This window comes from Sorex araneus, chromosome X (assembly GCF_027595985.1).
Source record: "Sorex araneus isolate mSorAra2 chromosome X, mSorAra2.pri, whole genome shotgun sequence".
Taxonomy (NCBI): domain Eukaryota; kingdom Metazoa; phylum Chordata; class Mammalia; order Eulipotyphla; family Soricidae; genus Sorex; species Sorex araneus.
The window spans coordinates 345,927,864-345,950,125 of NC_073313.1; the positions used below are offsets into that span (position 1 = coordinate 345,927,864).

Here is a 22,262-nt window from a genome sequence, read left to right on the forward strand (position 1 = left end):
TCTTTGCTCCAGGGCGCACCAAGCGTGCGTTCACTTTGGCAGTACGTTTCCACGCCCCCCCCCCTCGCCCCTTCATCGGGGAGGTTTGGAGCTGGGGTGGGCGCGATGCACCTCGTCCAGGGCAGGTTTCCGCCCACGTGGCCCGGGAGCTCCGTCGCGCCTCTGCCCAGCTGCGTGCAGCGTTCCAAAACATAAGCGAAACCCCGGTGTCGCTTTGCACAGGTCAGCCCTGTCCCCGGGTGTCCCTAGAGACCTAGCCCGCCGCCTGTCACTAGAGAGTGGCCGCGGCCCGGGGCTGGGGTGTGGGGGGCGGGTGTCCCCTGTCCCTGCGTCGCCCGGTCTCGAGGGAGCCCCTCCGAAAACGCTGCGCAATCCAACGGGCACCCAGCTCCGACAGGCGGGCAGGGGCTCTGGAGGGGGCGTCGCGCCCACCACCCGGCGGGCAGCAGGAGCTCTGGGCGGCGGGGATGCGGGGGGACGCGGGGTGTCAGTGACCCGGCCCGGGGTGGGGGGCCCCCACCTACGCGGGCGGGAGGCGGTGGCCGAGTATGCAAATGTCCAGCGGGCGGGCGTGGCCGGCGGCGCCTCCGCGGCCGGATAAAAGCGCGGGGCGGGGCGCGCGCGCAGAAGCCGCTGCCTCCCGGGAGCCGGCCGAGCGCTCCCGCCGCAGCCCGGACCGCGCGGCCCGCCCGCTCCGGGTAAGACGGGCTGGGGGTCGGGCTCCCGCGGGGCCGAGGGCCACGGCCGTGGGCTCTGCCGACGCGCTGCACACCGCGCTGTCCCCGTGGGAACCCGGAGGCCGGCGCCCGCGTGAGCGCTCCCGGGGCCGCGGGGGCTCGTGGCATCTCCCCCACCTTCGCTCCACTTGTCTGCCCCGGGGGCCAGCCTGCAGCCGGGACCGGGAAAAAAAAAAAAAAAAAAAAATATATATATATATATATATATTGCCTTGGGGGCGCCGCGTTGGGAGAAACAAAACTCTTGGTTTGGAGCAAGACGAGAGCCCGAAACGGGTGGGGAAAAAATATATATATATATATACATATATATGTATATGTATATATATACATATATATATTGCTCGATAGAACTCCGGCTGGGGAGGCTCTTCTGCCCCGAGCGTCTCCCGCTCCCCCGCACCCCCAGCCAGCCCCGGCTAAAGGGCCTAGGGGGGAACGGTGTGGGTGTGGCCACGTTTGAATGAGCAGAACGACTTCAGAGGCCACAGACGCTGGGCAGAAATTACCTGCGAGGCTCGGCAAGTTTCCCACCTGTGCCGAGTGGACACTTGGTCTTGTGGCCGGACGACTACCAGCAGAGGCCCTTGCCCTCCCTGGCCCTTACTTTATAGAAGAGAGGTCCCCTGAAGTCCGTTTCTAAAGCCAGCACCTGTTTCAGGATCTGGAATTTAGGACTTAGGGGTGTGCCCCGGTGGCCTCTTGTGAAAGTCCCTCCTTGACTCATTGGTACTTGGCATCCACCAAGACAGTCGTGTGCACGGCAGAGAACGTTCCAGCAGGCACCCAAGTCAACACAGCAAGCACACACTCTGTGGAGAGGGTTGGGGGTGGGCGGGGGAAGAAAATCCCCAAATAGGAAATGATCCCACCCTATTTAATTTTTTGGAGGGGGTTGCCATACGTGGGAGTGCTCAGGGCTTACTCCTCCCTCTTGAGCTCAGGCAGCCTAGGAGACCTCAGGGGTGCAGGATCGAACCGGGGTCGACCAAAGTAAGCACCCCACCCCCTGTGCTGTTGCTCACGCTCCCACCTACTTCTTCAAGCAGTCCGAATTACCCAGAGCCCTGGGTATCTTCACGCCTTCCCCAAGGGCCTTCCAAGTGGAGATAAGAGCCTCTCATTTGGCTTCGTACAAATGGGTGTCCTTGAAGCCGTAGAATGTAAACTGACAGGTCAAAAGAGGCAAGAATGAGAAATGGGACGAGTGACAAATCCCGAAGAGGATTAATTCTGAGGACAGGGAGGGGTAAAGTAGAGATATTTGACACTTCTCTCCTCCTCTTTCAGTTTACCCGTGTTGCTGTGGTTCTGGCCAGAACTGCCCTGAAGAAGACTGGGAAGCATGTCGGAGTTTTGGTTAATTTCTGCCCCTGGTGATAAGGAAAATCTGCAAGCCCTGGAGAGGATGAACACAGTAACCTCCAAGTCCAACCTGTCCTATAACACCAAATTCGCGATTCCCGACTTCAAGGTAAAATTCCAGGGGAGGGAAGAGGGAGGTGATGGACTGGGGGGTAGGCGGCCAAGGACAAAGGGACAGAAGAGCAGCATTGCTGACTGCTAGCCTGGGGGCAAGGGTGGACAGGGTGGCTGTGGTCTGCTCGGAATTGCTGCCCGAGTTCAAAACTCATGGCCATATTGATGGACTTAGAGCCACAGGGAAGAATAAATAGGGAGGGGCTGGAGAGATTGTTACGGTAGGTAAGTCATTTACCTGGGATCGACCCCCAGCACTTCATCTGACCCCCTAGCCCAGCCAGAGAGATCCAGGAGTGCAGAGCCAGGAGTGAGTCCTGAGCACTGCTGGTGTAGCCTCCAAACCAAAATAAGTAAATTGAAATAAGATTAAAAGGGGAAAGAAGGTACAAATGGCAGTGGTTCCAGTAGTGGGGCAGAGCATTTTATAGACTTGAGTCTCCTGTTAAGTCTCCAATTCTTTCGGCTTTGTCTTCACCATCTAAGGAGGGCGACGAGGTAGTTTAAATGTGTTGCCTCGGAGCCTCGATCTTGCTCTGGACATGGGAGCCAGGTGGGAAATCCAGTGCCCCTCTTACTTCTGATGAAGCCGGACAGGTGGCGGACAGAGATCGGTGGCGCGTGCAGGTTTGGGTACTCTCCCTGTGGTGCACAGAGTTCAGATGAAACCAGCGTGAAGGAGGAGCATGACACGGACCATCTCTTTGGCGTGCCTCTGAGGTGGTCTGATGCCAAGGGGCATAAACTTGAAGCTTCCTTCTGAGAGACACAGAGATGTGACCAGGGACGCAGCTCTGCATTTAGAGCACTTACCCTTCATGGGTGAGACTCTGGGCTCGATCCCTCACACACACACACACACGTGCTCGCGCACGCAGAGAGAGAGAGAGAGAGAGAGAGAGAGAGAGAGAGAGAGAGAGAGAGAGAGAGAGAGAGAGAGAGAGAGAGAGAGAGAGAGAGAGAGAAATGCATTGCAGGCGGCAGTGGTGGAGGGATAAAACAAATCAGGTCATCTAGCAAATTGTCTTGTGATAAAATGCCTTCTAATAGAATGCAAATAGACTTTTTTTTTCCCCGATTTTTGGGTCACACCCAGCAATGCTCAGGGGTTACTCCTGGCTCTGCACTCAGGAATTACTCCTGGCAGTGCTCGGGGGACCATATGGGATGCCGGGGATTGGACGGACGTCAGCTGCAGGCTAGGCAAACACCCAACCCACTGTACTATCACTCTGGCCCTGCAAATAGACTTTTTACATACAGTTTGGATCTTGTAGTGATTTCTGCACTAAGGAACAGATCATGATAGCTCATCTGAAAAAAATGAGAGTGGGCGGAAATGCTGCTAGTCCAAGCCCACACTGGGCAGGATCACTGTTAATAATCTCAAAGAAAAACTGAGAAAAGCGTCTGCCGGATTATTTTGGAGAAGAAGAGTTTCCAGAAATAACCTTTTATTTTTTAATGGTGCTGGGGGTTAAATACAGTATCTTACACCCATCAGGCAAGTGCTGTACCACACAGCCACCTCCCTGGCCCCCAAATGGTGCCCCCTTTGGCTTGCTCTCCAGGCCAGGTCCTCAACCAGGGGACTTCATCACCTCGTTAGCAGAGACTGTCCTCAGAGAAAAGGGCCCTGAGATGTCTGTGGCCTCACGCTCATTCCTTCCCCTGGCAGGAATGTGGGCGTCTCTCCTCTTGGCCAAAGAAAATCCCCAGCCCCACTGCGTTCTCTTATGAGTCCTTCTGACCAAGGGCCACTAACTCAAGATGCAAGTTGCAGAGGTCCCGGGACTTTTTGGTTGAAAAGGCACCACCCCCCCTCCACTTGTCTGCCAGAAAGTGACCGTCTGATGTTCTCGCCGTCTCTCTAGGTGGGAACCTTGGACTCCCTCGTCGGCCTCTCTGATGAACTGGGGAAACTCGATACCTTTGCTGAAAGGTGAACTATTTCTTATTTACTACATACAAGTGAGAATTTGACATTGTGTGTGAAGGACACGGGGCGCTTGTCCTGGCTGGACGCATACTTGTCCAGATCTGGCACCAGAAGTCACTGGAAGTATCAGGGGAGGGCAGGTGGGGGTGCTGATCAATGGGCATGCAGGAGGCTCTTCAGATAGGATTCCTGCCCCCCCCCCAGCCCCCTCAGTTTGGGGGTAGCGCATGGCTATGTTCAGGGGTTACTCCTGGCTCTGTGCTCAAGAATCACTCTGCAGGTGCTGAGGGACCGTGTGAGCTGCTGGGAATCGAACCTGGGTCGGCCACATGCACTGCAAGTGGCAAGTGTCCAACCCTCCGTACTATCTCTCCAGCCCCTCTTCAGATCGCTTTTTGTGCAGGTGGCTGCTTTCTTTCTATCTCTGTTTAAGGTGTGTGCCTTCAAAGTGAAAATGCCCGTGGCCTGAGGGAACCACTCAGAGAGTAAGTGGTGTAGCCGACACCCCCACCCCCAGGCTCTGACTTTGGTTTTGTAGCGAGGGACACAAGGTGAAACATTCGGATGACAGTAGGAAAGCTCTCCAGTGGCAATGAATTTTTTCCTCTCTCCCCGGTTTCCTCATTTCCTCTCTTTGGAGGCAGTGCCCTCGTCCTTTCTGAGGAGAGCTTTTCAGAGACAGCCTGTACATGGACAAGCAGAGATGGACATTTTCTTTAGAATACTTCGATGCAAATGACAGCACATGTTCTGCACCTTGCTTTTGTAAACATCCACCTTACAGGTTCATGGATGTCCATGGCAAGCACTGCTACATTGACGTCCTTTTCCATATATATACATATATATATATATATATATATTTTTTTTTGATGTGCTGGGGATCAAACCCAAAGATCCTCAAACATGCTAGGCCAGACTATTTGGGTATAAAACTTTGCAGGTCAGCCACGTTGCCTTGCCACAGACTTGTTGCTATTCCTTTCGCATCGTGACGTAACAGCCCTCCTCTCTGTGCTGTCTCAGAGAAACTCAGGGACTCAGAATCATATGAAGTCAAGTATGAGAAAATCCCAGAACATGTTCTTTTTTTTTTTTTTTTTTTGAAATAAAAACAGATTTTATTTGGAGGTTTTTAGGAAGGGGAAGCAGGGAGAGAAAGTGAGAGAGAGTAACGTGCTCAAGAGAGAACCCGGGTTTCTCCAAGGGCAGAGACAGCCTCTACACACACATCCCAGCATTAGATATGGAAGCAGGAGAGTACACATCTCAAGAGGGGAGATGCAAGGGACACATGTGCTCAGGTGCCACATGTGCTCGGCTACTTGGGTGCAAGCAGCACATGGGCTCGGGTAGCATATACGCGCCAGGACATGTTCTTAAAGATGGTCACATCCTGGCACGGGGGTGATGGCTTGAAGAGCTGGATGCACGCTTCTCAGCGGGTAGAACTGGGTTCTGCCTCTGGCACCGCATGACCCCCAGAACTACCAGGGTGCTTGGTTTTGAGCTGGGAGTAACCCTTGAGCTGCTGTACGTGTGGTTCAAAACAAACAAAAAGTAACATCCAGAAAATGTGATTTTATCCTGGACCAGAGAGATAGTACAGGGGGTGTAAAATACATGAGCCTCGAGAACACTGGAACCAGCTCTTTTTCCTCCTTCCTCCCTCTCCTTCCTTCCTTCCTTCCCTTCCTTCCTTCCTTCCTTCCTTCCTTCCTTCCTTCCTCCTTCCCTCCCTCTTTCTTTCTTTCTTTCTTTCTTTCTCTTTTCTTTCTTTTCTTTCTTTCTTTCTTTCTTTCTTTCTTCTTTCTTTCTCTCTTTCTTTTCTTTCTCTCCCTCTTCCTTCCTTCCTTCCTTCCTTCCTTCCTTCCTTCCTTCCTTCCTTCCTTTCTTTCTTTCTTTCTTTCTTTCTTTCTTTCTTTCTTTCTTTCTTTCTTTCTTCTTCTTTCTTCTTCCTTCCCTCCCTCCCTCCCTCCCTCCCTCCCTCCCTCCCTCCCTCCCTCCCCTCCCTCCCTCCCTCCCTCCCTCCTTCTTTCTTTCTTTCTTTCTTTCTTTCTTTCTTTCTTTCTTCTTTCTTTCTTTCTTCTTTCTTTCTTTCTTTCTTTCTTTCTTTCTTTCTTTCTTTCTTTCTTTCCTCCTCCCTCCCTCCCTCCCTCCCTCCCTCCCTCCCTCCCTCCCTCCTTCCTTCCTTCCTTCCTTCCTTCCTTCCTTCCTTCCTTCCTTCCTTCCTTCCTTCCTTCCTTCCTTCCTTCCTTTCTTCCTTCCTTTCTTCCTTCCTCCTACACCTTCTGTCACACCCAGGGATGCTAGGGAGTTTACTCCTGGCTCTGCACTCAGGAATCACTTTTAGTGGTGTTCAGGGACCATATGGGATGCTGGGGATGAGACCCAGACTGGACATGTGCAGGACAAGCACCCTACCTGCTGTGCTATTGCTCTGGCCCCAGCAGCTCCTCTCTTCAGCTCTCTTGCCATAGAGGTGAGGGCCCTGACAGACTGAAGGCCCGCCCACTGCCCAGATGGCTTCAGTTTTCTTACTTATTTTTTGTGTGTGGTACATGGGATCTTCTCCGGAGAGCCCAGCAAGCTACCGAGAGTATCCCGCCTGCACGGAAGAGCCTGGCAGGTTCCCTGTGGCTTATTCGATATGCCAAATACAGTAACAATAACAGTTTCATTCCCCTGACCCTGAAAAGACCCTCCAATCATTGGGAAAGATGAGTAAGGAGAGGCTGCTAAAATCTTAGGGCTGGGACGAATGGAGACGTTACTGGCACCTGCTGGAGTAAATCAATGAAACAACGGGATGACGGTGATACAGTGATACATGGGATCTGGTCCATATGTCTTCCTCATGCAAGGCACCTACTTTATCCCTGAGCTGTTCCCTATTCCTTGGCCCTGCCTTCAGTTTCTGAGCAGCTCTGCCTGCCAAGCTTGAGGCTGCCAGGACAGGGTCAGCGTGTGGCTTCAGAAGGCTGCCTTCCAGATGGAATGGAGAAGGGATCACTGAGAAAATGATGGCTGGAGGAACCAGTCGGGATGGGAGATGCATGTTGGAAGTAGATAATGGACCAAACATGATGACCTCTCAGTGTCTGTGTTGCAAGTTCTGATGCCCAAAAGTAGAATATTGTCTGCCTTAGAGGCAGGGGGAGGGTGGGAAAGGGAGGGGGTATATCCAGGATATTGGTGGTGGGGAATGTGCACTGGTGGAGGGATGGGTGTTTGATCATTGTGAGATTGTAACTCAAACATGAAAGCTTGTAACTATCTCATCCTGATTCAATAAAATTTTAAAAAAGAAAAAGAAAAAAATAAAAAGACTGCCTTCAGGCTGGAGAGAGCTCAGTGGCCTGAGTGCATGCTTCACATGTGAGAGGCCCCGATTTTATCCCCAGCGCGGCATATGATATTCTGAGCACTTCAAGGAGTAACTCTTGCATACAGAGCTAGGGATAGCTCCTAAATACTGCCTGGTTTGGGTCAAAATTCAGACAGACAGACAGACAGATAGACACACACACATACAGAAAGACAGACAGACAGACAGACACACGTACACACACACACATACCCCCTCCTTAGTAAAACAGAGGGCTGGCTTCATTGCCACTCAACATTTTATCTATCTAGACCTTTCTCTAACATCAAATGCATCCTCTTACAAGTCTTTTAGCTTCTGTTATTTATCAAAATTAAAGGTGACCTCTGAAGCTCTAAAATTCTCTAATTATCGATTATGAATATTTCCACGTTGTTTTTACTTTTTCAGTATAGTTTCTTGGATGCCTCTTTGTTGTTCAGGTTGATTGTGCTGGTGGTGTAGCATAGCTTGAAGAAATAACATGGGTAAGTCACTTGCTTTGCAGATGGCCAATCTAGGTTCAGTCCTCAGCACCATACATGGTCCCTCAATCCCCATCAGGAGTGATCCCTAAATGCAGAGCCAGGGGTAAGCCCTGAAGACAGCAGGGTGTGTCTCAAAAATAAACAAACAGGCAAAAATAATACAGAGGTCAGGGCTGTGGTTTAGCTATAGAGTACTTGCCTTGTGAGGCACTGAGTTTAATCCCTGACACAGGAAGAAAGGAATAAAGGGGGGGAAAGGGAGGTAGGAAGGAAGAAAGGAAGGAAGGAAGGAAGGAAGGAAGGAAGGAAGGAAGGAAGGAAGGAAGGAAGGAAGGAAGGAAGGAAGGAAAGAAGGAAGGAAGGAAGGAGGAAGAAAACTTAAACTGTGTGAATAAGCAAGAGCAATAAAAACTTTTTTTTTTTTTTTTTTGCTTTTTGGGTCACACCCAGCAATGCTCAGGGGTTACTCCTGGCTTTGCACTCAGGAATTACTCCTGGCGGTGCTTGGGGGACCATATGGGATGCCGGGGATCGAACCCGGGTCGGCCGCGTGCAAGGCAAATGCCCTACCCGCTGTGCTATCGCTCCGGCCCTAAAAACAATTTTTTAATTGTGAAACTGATAGGACATATTTGACTTCAGATATTTTAATTTTTAAAAATGTTGTTAAAATATATGTATTTATTTTATGGGTTTCTTTGGGGGGCACACACGAGCAGTACTGGCTCTGTGCTTCGGGGTTGTGCCTGAGAATAATACTCAGGGAACCATATGATGATGGGGATAGAACCCAAACTATCCCTCTGGTCTTAAATTATTTTATTTAAGTTATTTAATCATTTAAATTATTGAGATCCAACCCGGGGTCTTACACATGCGAGTACTTGGTCCTTGAGCTACATCTCTAGCCCTGCAGTTACTTTGGGGGCCGGGGGGACACATCTGGCAGTGTTTAGGGACTCCTCCAGGCTCAGGCTGGTAGAACTCAGGGGCCCATGCAATGCTCAGGCTGGAATCTGGGCCTCTGGCATGCAAAGCATGTGCTCAGCCCACTAAACTATTTCTCTGGGTCCTAAAGGTTTTTGTTGAGTTACTGTTTTTTTTGTTTGTTTGTTTGTTTTGGTTTTTGTTTTTTGTTGTTTTTTTTGGGGGGGTGGGTAGTACACATCCTGCTGTGCTCAGGGCTTACTCTTGTCTTTGTGCTCAGAGATCACTCCTGGCGGTGCCCAGGGGACCCTTTGTGCCGGGGATTAAACGTGGGTCAGCTGTGTGCAAGGCAGATGCCTCACCTCACCTGTTATCTCTCTGACCCCCGACAGTGTTGTTTTTAAAGTCTGGGTGTGGTAAGAGTGAAACCCACTGTGGATTGTTTTACTTTTTCCTTGTGACTCTATACCCTCAGGAACGTTCTTCTTGGGTCAGAGGTATCGGTGGGATGTGGTCTGAGCACCCCCGGGTGCCTGTGTCTGGCACTATTCCAGAGCAGGGTCACAGCACCCTGTATTCGGAGGTAGGCCTGGGTCTCGGCCTAAAGTCACGGGCTGTGCTCAGAAACGCCCTTTGCGTCCTTTGGAAGGGACTCGAGTGTTTTTAGGTAAATAATGCTCGCCGGGCTTGTAACCGAGGCAGCACAAACCTGCCCGCGCTGCTTCTGGCCAGGCCAGCAGAGAAGGCAGAGCAGTTTGCAAGGTGTATTGTTTCCGTAGCCTTTTATTATTTATTTACTCGGGGCACGGAGTGTTTTTCCGTGTCGCTGCAAGGCAGCTCCTGCTCACTGCTCTCCCTTTCTTTTTGATTTCCTCTCCCGAGTGCCCGGTGCTAATTGGAATCCATGGACGTTTGAGAAACCGAAAGGTTTTATCCCTAAACCACCTCCCTCCCCCACTCCTTGTTGTGTGTTGTCTGGGGTACACGCCTGACTCTGCTCAGGGTGTTCAAGGGACCAGCAGGGCCAGGGATGGAACCTGGGGTTCTGGCAATGCAAACACTGACCACTGGGCCTTTGAGTCATCTCCTCAGGTCTTCCCTCCTCCCCCCCCCCCCCAATCCTTTATTTTAGTGTTTGGGTCACACACAGCAGTGGTCAGGGCTTACTCCTAGCTATATGCTGAGGAATCACTCCTGGCAGAGCCCAAGGGACCATTTGTGGTGCCAGATATCGAACCCGGTGAGGCAAGCCCCTTAACCCCTGTTCTGTCTCCCCAGCCGGCTCCCTTCTTCCCCCCTTTAAGAAATGCTCTGAGAGAGAGAGAGAGAGAGAGAGAGAGAGAGAGAGAGAGAGAGAGAGAGAGAGAGAGAGAGAGAGAGAGAGAGAGAGAGAGAGACAGAAACAGGGAATGTGCCTGCCACAGAGGCAGTGGGTGGGAGGGATACTGGGAACATTGGTGGTGGAGAATGGGCACTGGTGGAGGGATGGGTACTCGAATACTATATAACTGAAATGTAATCAGGGAAGTTTGTAAGTCTGTAAAAAATAATAATAAAAAATATTTAAATGTAAAAAAAGAAGAAATGCTCTTCATAGTTGTATTGATTTTTTGAGGTGTTGAGGATTGAACCCAGGACCTCACACGTGCAAAGCAACTGTCCTGCCACTGAGCCGCATCCCCAGCCTCTCTAGAGTAGCTTCATCTGGGGTGCAGGTTCAGCTCTTCCGGGTCCCAAGGTCTTGGCGCTCAGACACCCCCCTGGGTTTCTGCAGGCTGTTGGTCACTGCCCCTCAACCCTGGTCGCCTCCTCTGGCATGTGGAGCAGCTGTTCACTTCCCGACGGGGTTCTGTGAAGTTGACAGAGGGTTGGGTGATCAAAGAGTCTACCTGCCTGAGAGTAGATGTCTGCTTGGCAATGCGACTCTTAGAGAGTAGATCCTCCTACGGGCATTCTAGAAAGAGAAGAAGAAAAAATATTATAATTAAAAAAAAGATTTACCCAAGCTCCCCTGCTCCATGACCGCAAGAATGTGCTATGGAGAGGATCTTCGTGCCATTAGGCAAATATTAGTCAAATGCCTGTGAATGCTGTTTGCCGTCTGGACTCCTCTCAGCTGCCTGCACCCCGGCGCTGTGCCTCTATTTCCTGCCCTCTTGTGAATGACTTTTTTTTTTCTTTTTGGGTCACACCCGGCGATGCTCAGGGGTTACTCCTGGTTTTGCACTCAGGAATTACCCCTGGCGGTGCTCAGGAGACCATATGGGATGCTGGGAATCGAACCCAGGTCAGCCGAGTGCAAGGCAAACGCCCTACCCACTGTGCTATCACTCCAGCCCCCTTGTGAATGACTTTTAAACCCTTGCCCTCCGCATCCATCAATGGCTGGGCTCCTGTACACCACGCCACCTCTACTGCTAGCCATCTGCCAGTCACCTTTCCTTGAGAGAGCCAGGGCCACCCCTCCCCAGGGCACCCCCTCCTCCTGGCCCTCTTCGTGGTGGCTTTGTGTCTTTTCTTGGGGGGGGCGAATATTGGCTAATCTCCATCTCCCCAGTTAGATTAGATTGTAGTCATTTGCATAATTAGAATCTGAAGAACTAACTGAAGGACTGAAAGAAAAATCCTGCACAGGCCCTTAGGGGTCTAATCGAACCTCTCCCTGTTCCCTACAAGGGAAGCTTCGAGAGAGCAGGTGGGCTGGGGGCAGCGGTTCTGGCCTTGCTTGTTTTTGCCCACCCTGCCTTGACATGGTTCAAGGCCTGGCAATACTTTGTGCCCTGTGTTTTGTTGTTGTTCTTTTGGTTTGGTCTGGTTTTGGGGCCACACACAGGGATGCTTGGGTGCGGGGGGGGGGGTTACACTTGGCATGATTCTGGGCTAACATGGGCCCCCCACAGGCACTGCAGCCCCTTGAGCCATCCCTCCAGCCCCAGTGTCCCGGGTTTTATATGAATTAACTTGAAAAGGGGGTTTCCCACCTTCTCTTCTACCCTCCCAACATTCATCATCAATCACTGTCATTATTGGCGATCAAACTGTATGGTGCTTTAAGATATACACATTAAAAACGTGTATTGCCTGTGTTGTAGTCATTTCCTCAGGTAATTATTACGGACATTAAGAAAAAAAGCTTAATATACTTAAAATGTTTTTAAAAATGGCATATAGAGGTGTGAAAAAGAGAATTACAAAGTTCTGCTTCATCCTCACAGCAAGGGAACTGTTCCTCGGGTTTCCTGTGGCTCTCTGCTTGGTGAAACAAAACAAGCCAAAAGAAACACACACACAATCATTCATGATTCAGCCCAAATATTTGCACATCTTGAAGGACTGAGATGCTAAGCACTGATTTTTTTTTCTCAAAGATATATGCTAAGTCACGGGGGCAGAACCTCACACCTGGGTGATGAAAGATCCTGTTGATAATCCATTTGACATCACTAGCAGTAAGGGGTGTGTGGGTACCAGTTTCTCATTTTGCGTGCTTTTATTTTTTTTATCAGCAGCACTTATTTTCCATATTTTTTTAGCTGAGAAAATTATTCATTTGTTTATTTAGAAGCTTTGGCCATACCAAGATAGCGCTCTGGCTTGTTTCCCCGGGAATTTCTCCTGGAGGTATTGAGGCCGGAACCAGGGGCTCCTGCATTCACAGCTGATGCACCAGCCCTTTGAGCTGTTTTCCTAGAAAACGATTCACGCCATTAGCTTTTCCAAATTGTTTGCACAGTTTTTGAACATACATTGCTACATACAGTTTTGTAGTTGTCTGCTAAGTTTTAATTTTGGGGGGCGGGGAGGGAGGCACACCTGTATGACTTGGGGGCCACTCCTATCAGAACTCAGGGGAGGACACAGTGCCAGGGGATCTCCTCAGGCCTCTTGCACTGAGAGCTTGTCTCAGCCCTTTGCGCTTTCTCACTTGTAGGTGTTCGGTTGCTTTGTCAGGTTATCCAGGGGGGTTGTCCGCTTTCCACTTTGGGAGAAGACGGTTTCTCTCTCTCGGTTTTCTAAATCACCGTTTCCTCTTTTGATTTCTCACTTTAAATTTCTTTCCCCGCTTTCCCTCCTCTTGCCTGCTAGGGGTTTCGGAGTTGCGTGCGCAGTCAGTTCCATTTCCCCTTTGCTTCAGCCACTGATTCACTGTAGTGACTTTTTCTTGACCTAACTTTGACACGTGCTCCCATGATGCTCATCTCCCCCGACACCCCCCCACCCCCCGCCATGTTCTGCACATGTTTAATGCCTTTTTCTTCACCTGGGAAGCTTTTTGTTTGTTTCTGTATCTCACCCATTCTGTTGGCAGGGAAAGTGTGACTTCTTTCTTCCTTTGGGAATTTTGAAATTTGGGAAAATTGAAGTTTTCCCATGACCCTTCCTTTGGAAAAATTGAAATTTTCCCATGACCTGATCTCTTGCTACTTAGAGAAAGCACCAGGGTCTCTCCGAGGGGTCCGTCCTTTTGTTTTCTTGTTCTGTGTCTCTTGGACAATCCCAGGAGTGGTTTTTCAGATCTGTGGCATCCTTGTGTGTGTACTTGCTGCCCCTTGCCGTCCTCCTGGACATACCCCAGCCCTTGTGAGCTGTCCCCCTTGGCCCCCTTGAGGATCGCCACCGGCTGTTTGCTTCCGGGTGCCTCCTTCTTGTTGCTGTCGTGAGTTACGCCCCTGCTAAGGCGGGTGCTTCCTGTGTCGGTCACTTCTGCTTCTCCCTCACCTGTCGTGGGTCAGGCGCTTCTGTTCCCGCATCCCCTCCTGAAACATCACCCACAGCCCGGTGAGCTGGACCCCAAGCACAGATGGACGTTGAGAGACCTGCTGGTGTGTGTCAGGCCATGCTCTCGGCAGCTGCTTCTCCCCACCCTTGCGCCCAGGCCTGGGCAGAGTCTTCTGTCCCGCCTCAGCTGTTCGTCTTGTTTGCCTGCCCTTTGGCAGGGTAGGGAGGCGGCGGGAGGGGGGTCTGCTTCACTCAGGCCATTCGAGACGGGGACCCCCGCCCATCTGGGCATCCCAGCTGCTCCAGCAAACCCAGAGTCTGTGAGCGGGGATGGGTCGCATTTCCGTGGCTCCTTAATGCCGGCACGCAGGAGGAAGGGCTGCACCCAACAAAGAACCGAGCCTTGTTCCGCCTCCACAGGCCGCGTGGGTGCCCTGCATACCTCGAGTGGCCGGCGGCCTCCGAGACTTTCCTTCCTCTCCAGGGCTGAGAGGGCCTCCATCAGACTTTTCAAAATTGCTTTATTGGACTAACATTGCATCACACCTGCGGGCAAGGCTCGGGCCTGTGGCACTTGAGGTCGGCACCCGTGTGCACCACCTGACATTTCCACTTAAAACTCGATCCTTCACTTACAAGTGTTCCCATTTTATCCAGTTTACCCACTCACCTTTTCTGGGAACTGTGAGTTTGGGTCTTAGAGTTTGCAAGTTTATTTTATAAATATATATATATATATATATGCACATATATATATATATTATGACTCGTGTTTGTTTTCTTTGTATACAACATGTGAGTGAAGCCACCCTTTTTCTTTCACTGAGAATAATCCCATTTCATTCTGTCCATGTTGTTGCAAATGGCAGGGCCTTTTTCCTAGCTGAGTAGTACTTCATTGCATGCGTGTGTGTGTGTGTGTGTGTGTGTGTGTGTGTGCACATGCACACGCACACACACAGAGTCACATCTTCTCTATTAATATTTTGGGAGGAGAATTGGGGACACTCCACTGGTGTTCAGGGCTATTTTTTGCTCTGTCTCTGGAGTGACCCACGGTGGTGCTCAGGGAACTATATATGGTGCCAGGAATAGAACCAGGGCCAGCAGGATGCAAGGCAAATGCCCGTCCTCCTGTACCACCTGGCCACTCTAGCTGCTCATCACTTAGACTCTTCCTGGCTCTTGTTCTGTGAATAGTGCTGCAGTGAATGTGGGGCAGCACATATCTCTTCACAGTGGTATTACTAGGTTTGTTAGGTAATGTCCTCGAGTAGGGTCAATGGGTAATCATGGATTTTCAGCCCCCCTGACCCCCGCACACCTTTTCTTCCCTGTATTATTATTATTGTCCTTGTTGAGCAGGGGTCAGACCCTGAGGCTCAGGGAAGTCTTTAGTTTAAATGTTTTTGAGGACACAGGGCAGCCATCGGACTGGAGCGATAGCACAGCAGTAGGGCGTTTGCCTTGCATGCCGCCAACCTGGGTTCGATTCCTCTGTCCCTCTCGAAGAGCCCGGCAACCTACTAAGATTATCCTGCCCACACGGCAGAGCCTGGCAAGCTACTCGTGGCATATTCGATATGCCAAAAACAGTAACAAGTCTCACAATGGAGACATTGCTGGTGCCCACTCGAGCAAATCGATGAACAACGGGACGACAGTGCTACAGTGCTACAGGGCAGCCATTGAAGGTCCTTTTTGGTGTCCTTGGCCTCATGTCTTGAGTTGGCATCATCCTATATTCTCCTCTGTGTACATGCTCCTCTTTTGTGCTCTTTCCAATCTCAGATTACTGGAATCCCGGCTCCTCTGGAGTCAGGGGGCTCCAAGACATTCCCACACCCGCCCCGAGGAGGGCCACTGGGTGTCTCACGCTCTGCCTTTACACCCCTCCTTTCTCTCATCCCTGTTTTGTAGTTTGGTTTTGGGGCCACACCTGGGGATGCCGGGAGTGAGGGCTAGTCCCAGTACAGTGTTTGGGGGTGACTCTGTGGTATTTGAGGGACCGTATTGTGCTGGGGCTGGAACTCAGGCACCTGCCCATGAAGCATGTGCTCCAGCCACCCCCCCCCCCCACCCCGGAGATGTCTCACCGGCCCCCAAACATCAACATCTGAACTCAGGACCTCACTGACATAGTTCAAACAGTTCAGCGGCACGTGAAGATGGAAAGTTTTCGAGATCGTGCTGGCCACGGGGCCGAGGGAGGCCCTGGGTTGGGAGAGGCAGGGAAAGCAGAGAGGGAGCCGTGGAGGGAACACGGGAGAGAGATGAAACGGTTGGGTAGGTTGATGAGCCGGGGCAGGCCTTGGACGGGTTGGTGGTTAACTATAAAATACGGTGGCGATGAAAAGGAAAGGGCAGGGAGCCAGGGGCCTCGGAGAAGGGGATGACGTCGCATGCTGACTGGCGTCGGGTGCCCACGCAGCCCTGGATGTTCTTCTCCAGGCTAAGTCTCTGCCTTGGGAGCCAGGAGAAAGTCCAGGGACATGTTTTTGTTCTGTTTTGTTTTGTTTGAGTTGAGATGCAATTCACACACCTCACCACAGGGAGATTCCTTGGCCTCCCGTCTATTCACGCAACCCTCACTGCCCTCTCTCTCCCTCTCTGGTCAGCAGTTCCCAAAGCAAGCCATCCCCCACTTCGGCCCCCTTGTAGGGAGCACTGAGCTGTCCCAGTGGCCTTGTTTTTGTTTGTTGGTTGGCTTCAGTTTTTTTTTTTTTGGGGGGGGGGTTTGGTGGTGGAGATGAAGGATGTTTGGGCCACACCATGGATGCTCAAGGCCTTTTCCTGGCTCTTTGCTCAGGAGCAATCCCTGGCTCCACATAAGGAAAGCACGTTGGCCACTGGAGTACTATCTCTCTGGCCCCCACTCAGAGCTTTGTTTTTGTCCTGGACACTTTCCAAGGATCTCTGTGGCCTTCATCCCTTTGACCCTTGCCTCTGGGATACAGGCCTTGATGCTGAGTGGGAAGACAACAATAGAGTCAGACTTTCATGACTCTAAGGTGACGTGAAGAAGTTTTAGTGGGGGCCAGAGGGATAGCACAATGGGTAAGGCAGACTTGCCGAGCACGGGGCCAACTGGGTTTGGTGCCCAGCTCTACACGTGATCCCTGGGCACAGAACCCGGAATAAGTCCTGAGCATCACCAAGTGTGGCCCCAAAACAAACAAACAAAAAAGAACATTTAATGGAAGGAGAGATTCTTCCACATTATTATTGTTGCTGTTATTATTATTGGGCTGGAGCGATAGCACAGCGGGTAGGGCGTTTGCCTTGCACGCCGCCGACCTGGGTTCGATTTCTCTGTCCCTCTCAGAGAGTCTGGCAAGCTATCTGTGGCGTATTTGATATGCCAAAAAACAGTAACAACAAGTCTCACAATGGAGACGTTAATGGTGCCTGCTCGAGCAAATCGATGAACAATGGGATGACAGTATGACAATACAGTATAATATTATTATTATTGTCAAGGGTCAAACCTCAGGCCTCATACCTGGTGAACTTGCACTCTGTCAAGCTACTATGGAACTTTGTTTTTTATTTGGATATTTCCCCTGTCTTGTTCTAAAAAGGACACCTACTCACATCTGCTACTAAATAATTAGCATCTTTGCGTAAATCCTTGTGTTCTTGCTTCTCAAATGAAGCCTCTCTTCAGAAGTGCAGTCCCTGTTCAAAGAGCCACGCACATAAGTGGCTTGCACAGATCACAGAACTGTCTCCCAGGAGACGCAAGAAAGCGCCTTCCAGCATGCTCACGGCCCTATGGGGTCTATCGGCCTGTCAGACACCTTTTGTTCATTTCCCTGGAATGGCTGGAGGCTGTGTTCCGGGTTTCCTCCCAGCTCAAGTGCTCTTCATGCTCCTGGAGTGGGTCCAGAGGTGGAGACCCCCTCACCAGGCCTGGTGACCCAACTGCTTGTGGATTGACTTTGGCAAACTCTTCCAGAACTTACACAGTTACGCACACACCTTTCCAAGCTGGTTGCTTAGGGCAGGGCTCCTTAAACTTCCACTTGAGACTCCTTTTTTGCCTGAGAAAGTTTAACATGATCCAGGTATGTAGGTCTGTAAAACAGAAACACAACACTGGGGCCAGAGTGATTGTGTACAGCAGGTAGGACATTTGCCTTGCTCATGGTCGACCTGTGTTTGATCCCTGGTGTCCTATCTCCTGAGTACCACCGGGATTGATTCCTGAGCACAGAGCCAGTCGTAAGCCCTGAGCATCGCCAGGTGTGACCCAAAACAAAATGAAAACAAACAAACAATAAAACCAAAGCAAATGTTGACTGATAGTAAATCATAAAGATATTTATTATCTTGGGTTTTTTTTTGGGGGGGGTCCCCACACCCTGCTTTACTGGCAATTTGTATTTGGGGGCATTATTCCCAGTGGTGTTCAGGAGATAATCCGGGGTTCCAGAGTACGTGCTCAATCTGTTGAGCTATTTCTTCGGTCCTGTAAAGAAGTTTAAAATGAATTTTTAAGAATGTTTGCAACCTCCCCCATATTCAGCTATGTGACCCAGCGAGACCCATGGCCACAGTCAAGGGAACTTCCGGTTCTTCCTGATAGACTGCAGGGGGCAGGAGGAGGGGCCTTCCCCAGGCATTTCAGGGACATTGTTGTTAATTCATTTACGTATGTTTGGTATGGGGTTACACCTGGCCTGGGGTGCTACTTCTAGTGTCCCTTCTGGCCCCGCAGGGGATGAACGTGGCCCTCTGAGACACAAAGCATGTGCTCTAGCTCCCCTCTCCCTGCGCCAAGCCATTTCTGTAGCCTTTTGGACACTTGATTGTTTTTATTTATTATTTTTTGGGGCTTTGGGGGGCCACAACTGGGGGGTGCTAAGGGATCACTCCTGGTGGACTCAGGGGGCCGTCTGGGGTGCTGGGGATCAAACTTGGGTCTGCCACATGCAGGGCAAGTGCCCTCACCACTATACGAATCCTCTGGCCCCACTTTGGGGACACTTTAGAGCAGGAACCTCCCTTGTCCAGTTTCCTCTGAGAGTGGACTTCCTTCTTTCCTTCCTCGCTGTTCTGAGAGGACTGGGGCCACGTATACTTGGTAGTGATGTACCCGAGACTTGAGCACTTCATGGGGGTACCAGGTGTCCCGAGCGACAGAACCCCCTTGGCCTGTGGGGTGAGGCTGGGGGGTCTAACTCTTGGTCTCCCTGTCTTTATGCCTGTGAGGCAGGAGAAGGCCAACTGCTGAACCCTGAGCGAGTCCCTAGATTGGCTTTTTGTTGTTGTTGCTGGGGAGGTGTTGGGGTCACACCTGGCAGTGCTTTCAGGGCCTATCCAGAATCTGTGCTTGGGGTTCGCTCCCAGGGAGGTCTGGGATTGAACCTGGGCCTCCTCTTTGAGTTCTCTCTGAGAACCCCTTAGATTGGTCTTTGAGTGGACCAAGTATGGACAAATCAGGCCTATGAGGCTGGCTCAGCCCCAGTGAACTCTGTAGCACCAAGTGGTTCTCAGAGTGTGCAGACGGGAAAACCTCTCTGAAGATCCAAGTGTAGGTCTCTACTGAGAATTCTCACCTGGTGTGTCTGGTGCCCAGGTCTGTAGCTCAGCACTAGAGCACTGACCAGCCTTGTGTGCAGAAGGCTCTGGGTTTGATTCCTGGCACCACCAAAAGCAACAAAGCAAAGCATGATGCATCTGTGGTCAGGACGAGGCCCGGAGTGACAGTGCAGCAGGTAGGGGCCTTGCCTTGCATGTGCCATCCCTGGGTCACTCCCTGGCACCCTGAGCCCCACCAGGAGTGACCCCTGAGCTCAGAACCAAGAATGATCCCTGAGTGTGGCCCAAAAACCTAAACCAAAAAAAGTGCCCCCCCCCACAATCAGGGATCCCCAAGGTCCTGAAGAGATCCTCCTGAATGCTCTCCTGCAGAGCACACTAGGGCCCTCCACCTCTCAGAGCCCTGGATGAGAGTCCCCAAGGTCCCCTAGGGCCCCTTAAAGTCCTTGTCCAACCTTCTGGAGTCTCTGGAGACCCCCAGAGTCCCCAGAGGGGGATGATTCCTGGGAGAGTCCAGGGTGTAGTAACAGCCGTGGCTGCAGTGGGGGGTACCTCCTGTTTGCTGCTTTAAGGCCTAGCTCCAGGGGGTGCCAAGGAATTTTATTCTGGAGAGGGGGAGGGAAGACCCTCTTCAAGGATGAGGAAACTTTTCTCTCTCTGGTCAGAGTCATTTGGATATTTACAACATCACTTGCAGACCATACAGTACCGGGATCATCACGGGCATCAGTACCGATGACAGCACAGACGTGTAGAACAGACTTTAGCACAGACAATAGACATACAACACAGACAATAGACATACAACACAGACAACAACACAGACAGTAAACATACAACAAAGACAACAACACATACAACAGACATACAACACAGGCATCAACACAGACAATAGACATACAACACAGATAATAGACATACAACACAGACAACAACACAGACAGTAAACATACAACAAAGACAACAACACATACAACAGACATACAACACAGGCATCAACACAGACAATAGACATACAACACAGATAATAACACAGACAATAGACATACAACACAAACATCAACACAGACAATAGACATACAACAAAGACAACAACACAGACAATAGACATATAACACAGATGATAGACATACAACACACACATCAATACAGACCATAGACATACAACACAGATAATAACACAGACAACAGACATACAACACAGACATCAACACAGACAATAGACATACAACAAAGACAACAACACAGACAATAGACATATAACACAGATGATAGACATACAACACACACATCAATACAGACCATAGACATACAACACAGATAATAACACAGACAACAGACATACAACACAGACATCAACACAGACAATAGACATACAACAAAGACAACAACACAGACAATAGACATATAACACAGATAATAGACATACAACACACACATCAATACAGACAATAGACATACAACACAGATCACAACACAGGCAGTAGACTTATAACAAAGACAACAACACAGACGATAGACATACAACACAGGCATCAACACAGACGATAGACATACAACACAGATAGCAACAGAGACAGCAAACAGGCATCAACAGACAACAGACATAGAACGCAGGCCTACAGCACAGGAGCTGGGCCGGACTCCAGCATTCACAGGCCTTATGTGGCGGGGAGGCTGGACGTCCCCAGCCCTGCCCTAGACCCTCCCAGAGGGCTCAGTAGATCTTTGTTTTCCTAAAAAGAAAGTCCCTGCATGATCTGTCACATTTTCCTGGTGACGCTGCAGGGCGGCTGATTCATGGAAGGACCCAGTTGCGAGACAAAGGAGCAGGTGAGCTTCCCGGGGCCCATGGGTGAGTCACCTCTCTGGGCAGAGTCCGCCCTCGTGCAAGCTTCTGGGCCTTATCTCCCGGGCTCCCCGCGGCCAGACAGAGGCCCGGGGAGGGGGGGGGGGTGCCTAGGGTTCCCTCTGCTCTCCTGCTGGGAGACTGGAAAGGAGGCTTGCTTTATAATAATGCCTATTATTGATTTCTTTTTGTTTGGGGAGCCATGTCCAGCCATGCTCAGGGCTGACTCCCGGCACTGCTCAGGGATCACTCGTGATGGTGCTTGGAAGGGCTGCGGGGGGTGCTGGGGGTAGAACCAGGCTAGGCCACATGGGTCCTTTCTCTCCGGGCCCCGGCGGCTTGCCGCAGACCGGACATCGGGGCCTGCCTGCCCCGGGTCCTCTGCCTAGGCGCACAGTGGCCTTCTTCATCCTGAGGGCTCCGGATGCAGCTCTGTGTGCCCTGGAGGACCGAGACTGTCACCTGCTGTCCTGTGTGCAGTGCTGGGGAGGAAAAGTGAAGGTGGGCAGAGTTTGCCATGGCAACACCCAGCAACACAGACTCCTCAGTGCTGGGGCCTTGGGTGTGTCCTCGGGAGTGTGGGGGCCAGGTCTCCCCCCTGCCTGTCAGGGGCCCGCAGCTCTTGCTGAGGCCTGAGGTGGTGAGCTGCGGCCTGAGCTGCCCTGTCCACGCTCCCACCCAGCCGTGGAAGACTCCGCCCCCTGGGGGTTGCAGGAAGGGAGGAGGGAGAGAGATTTCAGTAACACCCCTACCTCAGGCTGGTGGGTAACCCCTACACTCCAAAGGCAGGGAGCGCCCTGGGCCTCCTGAGACCCCCAAGTTTAGAATCGGTGGGTTTTAAGTTTTCTATATTCCTGTCATCCCGTTGCTCATCGATTTGTTCGAGCGGGCATCAGTAACATCTCTCATTGTGAGACTTATTGTTACTGTTTTTGGCATATCCAATATGCACGAGTAGCTTGCCAGGCTCTGCTGTGCGGGTGCAATACTCTCGGTAGCTTGTCGGGCTCTCTGAGAGGGGCGGAGGAATCGAACACGGGTCGGCCGCATGAAAGGCTAACGCCCTACCGTTGTGCTATCACTCCAGCCCAAGTTTTCTTTATTATTATTATTATTATTTGGTTTTGGGGCCACACCAGCTGTTCTCAGGGCTTACTCTGAGCTCTGCACTCAGGGATACTCCTGGAGGGGCACAGGGGACCATCTGTGGCAC

The 22,262-nt window shown here is 51.2% G+C and overlaps 1 protein-coding gene across 3 annotated transcripts in view; it reads left to right on the plus strand.

Moving 5' to 3' along the window:
• The first annotated feature begins 2,082 nt into the window (after window positions 1-2,082).
• Window positions 2,083-22,262, plus strand: part of ATP6V1C2 (ATPase H+ transporting V1 subunit C2) — a 60,236-nt gene continuing 40,056 nt past the window's right edge. For all 3 annotated transcript variants that reach the window (XM_055122458.1, XM_055122457.1, XM_055122459.1), the window contains exons 1-2: window positions 2,083-2,211; window positions 4,091-4,158. In XM_055122458.1, the coding sequence (XP_054978433.1) occupies window positions 2,083-2,211; window positions 4,091-4,158 (197 nt within the window). The remainder of the gene's footprint in view (window positions 2,212-4,090; window positions 4,159-22,262) is intronic.